This window comes from Phaethon lepturus, unplaced genomic scaffold (assembly GCF_000687285.1).
Source record: "Phaethon lepturus isolate BGI_N335 unplaced genomic scaffold, ASM68728v1 scaffold17953, whole genome shotgun sequence".
Lineage (NCBI taxonomy): Eukaryota > Metazoa > Chordata > Aves > Phaethontiformes > Phaethontidae > Phaethon > Phaethon lepturus.
This window is the reverse complement of record NW_010531388.1, coordinates 31265-36337: the sequence shown is the minus strand read 5'-3', so window position 1 is coordinate 36337 and position 5073 is coordinate 31265. Positions and strand designations below refer to the sequence as shown.

At 47.1% G+C, this 5073-nt stretch overlaps 1 protein-coding gene across 1 annotated transcript in view; it reads left to right on the top strand.

Moving 5' to 3' along the window:
* Positions 1-554: 554 nt before the first annotated feature.
* IFT172 (intraflagellar transport 172) overlaps positions 555-5073 on the top strand; it is a gene marked incomplete at its 5' end in the record, with an annotated part of 34776 nt that continues 30257 nt past the window's right edge. The window contains 5 exons of the mRNA XM_010284548.1: positions 555-642; positions 1506-1720; positions 1817-1940; positions 3031-3126; positions 5007-5073. The exon at positions 5007-5073 is cut by the window's right edge and continues 110 nt beyond it. Coding sequence (XP_010282850.1) covers positions 555-642; positions 1506-1720; positions 1817-1940; positions 3031-3126; positions 5007-5073 — 590 coding nt within the window. The remainder of the gene's footprint in view (positions 643-1505; positions 1721-1816; positions 1941-3030; positions 3127-5006) is intronic.

The following is a 5073-nucleotide window of genomic DNA, read 5'->3' as shown; positions in this document are numbered from 1 at the left end:
ACTCTACCCTGGCTGAAACCAGGACACTTGCTCTCTTCTCCTTGCTTGTGTCAAGAAGTACCCAAGATGTTAATGCTATAGATAATGGACCTAGGCTTGGAGTCTTTGTCCAGATGTATTTTCTCTAAATTGTGTTGCTTTTAGGGATTCCTGGTGTCACAGTATCCAGCTGCACTTCTGGAACAGTTCCAATGCAAGGGTTGTTTGATACACCTTGCTATAAGAAATTGTGTGCATAGTCATTACTCCACTTAAGGTTACTTAGCCTGTCTGTGTTTTAGTAATACAGAAGGTTGGTTATTGTCATTTTACATGGCGAAGATACTTAACTGGTCACTGTCCACTCTCCATACTTTTGTCTGCTTTGTTTTTACAGGCACTGAAACAGGTACTAGAAATTTTTGTGTTCATCACCCAGCTTGTCTTTGGTGAAGGTTCCTTTAATGAGGAACGTCAACGATGACCCTGGGACTGGCTCCTCTGGGTAGGGGTGTGAAAAAAAAGGTGCAAGTCTTATTGCAATATTGCATCATCCTGTCTGTGTTTCTTTGCAGTGTGTCGGGGAAGGGAATCCTGTCTGGCCATGCAGATGGAACCATAGTACGCTTCTTCTTTGATGATGAGGGCTCAGGTGAATCACAGGTATCAAAGATCCTTCTTCAATGAGCAAAATTCCTGTTTTCACAGCCCACTCCCCAGCTTAGGAGCTCTGGAAAGGGATCAGGCCATGGAGGGAGTGCAAGTCTGGAGAGGAGCTAGTCTGTGCTTGCTAGCATAGGTTTTATGGAGCATTGATGAAGACAGAACAGTGACTAGATACTTTGAAATACACTGAGTGCGGTGGTAAGAGGGGGCGTTACATTTTTGTGTGTGAGACATAAGGCTTTTCAGGTGTCTGGAAAGATCTGATGTTAGGGTGTCCATGAGAATGGTGCTTGAATGGGCAGGGTTCCAGGGAATAGCTACTGTTGTCTTCTCAGTAAGCAATGTATAGTTATCCCAGTTAACCCCGAATCCCAAGTGCACACTCTGTCTGTGGACAGGATACTGTAGGCACCCAGCATTTCTCCTGAGCCTCCTGCTCCTCCCCAAAAGGAGTAGTCTGTGTGCTTCCAGCTGTGGTGAAGGGAATGCTATTCTCACTAAGATCTTTTCCCTCCAACTGAAGCAGTTTGGGCAGGTCTGCTCTCTAGCATGGTATGCTGGAGGCCCATATATACTCTGCTGTGTTAAGAGTGCATCCCAGTCTAGTTAATGGTACTGGTCTTCTTACTGGCATCAGGAATCTTCTCTCCCAGTTAAACGCATGGAATACATGGATACATCTCTGAGGTCTGGTTTCTGCCTACCTTCCTACAGACTGGGGCAGGCAGACAAAGCAACCCTCATGAACTGGACTTTACAGAAGGGCCTCATACTGGTCTCATTGTTGTAGCTGAATACAGAGGCCAGCTGGGGTCTAGAGCCATTCACGTTTTCCGGATGTTCTTTCTTGTCTAATGTAGGGTAAGTTGGTGATGCATCCTTGTCCTCCTTATGCCCTCGCCTGGGCTTCCAACAGCATTGTGGCTGCAGGCTGCGATAAGAAGATTGTAGCTTATGGGAAGGAGGGCAATGTGATTCAAACCTTCGACTATAGCCGGGACTCGTCAGAGAAGGAATTCACCACAGCAGCTGCCAGTCCTGGTGGCCAGTCTGTCGTCATTGGCAGCTATGATAGGTATGCTGCCTGATGGTAAAGTTGCCCTTTCATAGTGCTTGCTTCATCAGCCCCACACAGTTCTTCATATTTCTGCTGTCTCATGTATTCTCACAGGTTAAGGGTTTTGAACTGGAGCCCACGCCGCAGTGCCTGGGAGGAGGGCAAACCCAAAGAAATAGCTCACCTCTACACCATCACAGCTTTAGCATGGAAGAGGGATGGTTCACGGATCTGTGCGGTTTGTATCATCAGTCAGCAGCCTTGAGCCCATGGGCCGCCCACCAGGGACAGTCTTACGCACGCTCCTGAGAGCAAAGCGATGTGATACAGGGAGGGCTAATGAGAGTGGTCACCCCATCACCTAGGTGTGCGACGCAAGGTGCCTGGGCTGAGACCTTGCGCAAGGGACACTGCTGCCCGTCAGATGTGCAGTGTGCAGGGTATGAAGCTGGAAAATATCATAGGTGATTGTGTAGTGGCTTACGGGTAGCAGCAGTCCTTTTTTCACAGAAGCATAGCTTCTCTAGTGCAGTCTCATGAGCATTCTTTCCTCTGAGCACCTGTGAGAAGCAGTATAAAAACTGATCTTACACTCTATGTTTATGTGCTATGTTCTCGGTTCAGAGTTGTCTTTCTTCTACTTTCATCCATTGGGCCTTGATCTGCCTTTCTCTTATTAAGTTAAATAATTCTTTAAAGCTCTTTAAATCAATCTTTCTACAAATCTTTCTGTATTAAGTTGAATAACTCTTTAAAGCATTTAAATTATTCAGGAAGGTTGCTATTTACAGCTTTTCTTTAATAATTTTTGCATCTTTTTATGCTCAACAAAATCAAGAATCCTTTAAATATTTTCAGATAGAGAATTAAATGAACATGTGAACACATACGTGCAGAGAAGGGGAAGGGTCTAAGGGATAGAAGAACAGTGAAAGGAATGGGGATGCTATAAGGAAAGGGATAAAGGTGGAAGGATTCATCTGGAAGGGAGGAGAGTTTGGGAGGCTCAGAGAGGGAGAAGTGGGAAACTGAGAGGGATAATGGGGAAGATGAGGATGAAGGTGATTTTTAACTCCTCCTATTCCTCTGCCATTGCATGGCAGCATTTGGTAAGCTCCGTTTCTCTGAGAATTTCTCAATCTTTCTGTTCTGTCAAGAAAGTCAAGATATGGCTGGTCCTCTGCATCTGGGGCTTGAGCCTTGTTCCCCAGAGCAGCTAGGACCTGTGGATTTCTGTCTCATCTCTGATCCTCTTCACATAAGTAGGGTCTCTGGAATACCTCTCCATAACAGTATTCACTGACTCTGCAATGTGTTTGTTTCCCCAGGGCACTCTGTGTGGAGGAGTTGAGCAATTTGATTGCTGCCTTCGCAGAAGCATTTACAAAAATAAGTTTGAAATGACATATGTGGGACCAAGCCAGGTAAGAGAATATCCAATGAAGTAATGTTCCTTGATGAAAATGGGATGCTTACTAAAACTAGACATGTTTGGAGTTCTTGGTGCTATCAGCTTCATTCCTGTCCATCATCTGTCTCCAGTCCTTGGCCCAATCATTCATAGAATCATAGAATGATAGAATCATAGAACAGTTTGGATTGGAAGCGACCGTTAAAGACCATCTAGTCCAACCCCTGCAGTGAGCAGGGACATCTTCAACTAGAGCAGGTTGCTCAGAGCCCTGTCCAGCCTGACCTGGGCTGTTTCCAGGGATGGGGCATCCACCACCTCTCTGGGCAACCTGGGCCAGGGCTTCACGACCCTCATTGTCAAAAATTTCTTCCTTATATCTAGCCTAAATCTACCCTCTTTTAGTTTAAAACCATTACCCTTTGTCCTATCGCAACAGGCCCTGCTAAAAAGTTTGTCCCCATCTTTCTTATAAGCCTCTTTAAGTATTGAAAGACCACAATAAGCTCTCCCTGGAGCCTTCTCTACTCCAGGCTGAACATCCCCAGCTCTCCCAGCCTGTCCTCCCAGCAGAGCTGTTCCAGCCCTCAGAGCATTGCTGGGGCCTCCTCTGGCCCCGCTCCAGCAGGTCCGTGTCTCCTGTGCCGAGGGCTCCAGAGCTGGACGCAGCACTGCAGGGGGGTCTCCCCAGAGCGGGGCAGAGGGGCAGAATCCCCTCCCTCGCCCTGCTGGCCACGCGGCTTTGGGGGCAGCCCAGGACACGGTTGACTTCTGGGCTGCAAGTGCACGTTGCCGGCTCCTGTCCAGCTTTCATCCTCCAGTACCCCTCCCAAATCCTTGTCAGTAGGGCAGCTCTCCATCCCTTCACCCCCCAGTCTGTGCTGATACTGGGGGTTGCCCTGACCCAGGCAACCCCAACTCATGAGGTCCACACGGGCCTAGTTCTTGAGCTTGTCCAGGTCCCTTTGGATGGCATCCTGTCCCTCAGGTGTGTCAACCCCACCACTCAGCTTGGTGTCATCTGCAACCTTGCTGAGGGTGCACTTGATCCCACTGCCTAAAACACTGATGAAGATATTAAACAGTACTCGTCCCAGAACGGACCCCAAGGGACAACACAGACCCGTGAGGGACAGATTCCTTGTAATCAGCTGAGGGAACTCTGTAAATTCTGTACAGTAGTTAGCTTCAGCCCCAGTGAAACTATGCTTGAAACAGTTGGGAGTCATGATGTATTTTCTGAGTCCATTTACCTCATTCCCTCCTCCCTTTAAAGCAGTTACACTATCTTGAAAAATATGCACCAAAATTGTCACAGCAAATTACCAAAGTATTTTAGGTACACATCTGCACCTGCAGTTTTTTCATAGCAACTTGTTGGGAAGGGCATAAGGAATATTCCAGGGGCAGCATCAGAGCGGGATGGAAACTGGCTAGGAGCAAAGACAATGGAGTTTATTTCCTTGCTTGTGAATTTGTGTGGGGTACCTCCATGCCAAATGCAGGCTCCTTAAATGATCTAATTTCAGCCAACTTTACCTCTTTCAAAAGCAGGTAGTAAGGGTGAGCTAGTAGTTTAGGCACCCCTCTGTAGTCAGTGGAGAGAGAGCAGGACTCTGAGAGGGTGACTCATCTGCAGGGGCCTGAGCAGTCCCCCAATTCGACTAGAAACATCTAAATGGCAGAACTGAGAACCCCACATTTCTACTACAGTTGCCATGCCATACAAAAGGAATGGTAAGGTTTCTTTAAAAAGCAGAGTGAAATGATCTGAGGGGACATCTAAATACCCAAATATCATCTGTTCCATAATCTTCCATGGGGTAAGAAGTCTGTGTCCTTGCTCTGTGCATGGAAAGAGGGCCTCGTATTGCTTTTTCCCACTTTCTCTAGGTCATTGTGAAGAACCTCTCAACAGGAACTCGAGTTGTGTTGAAATCCCAGTATGGTTATGAGATTG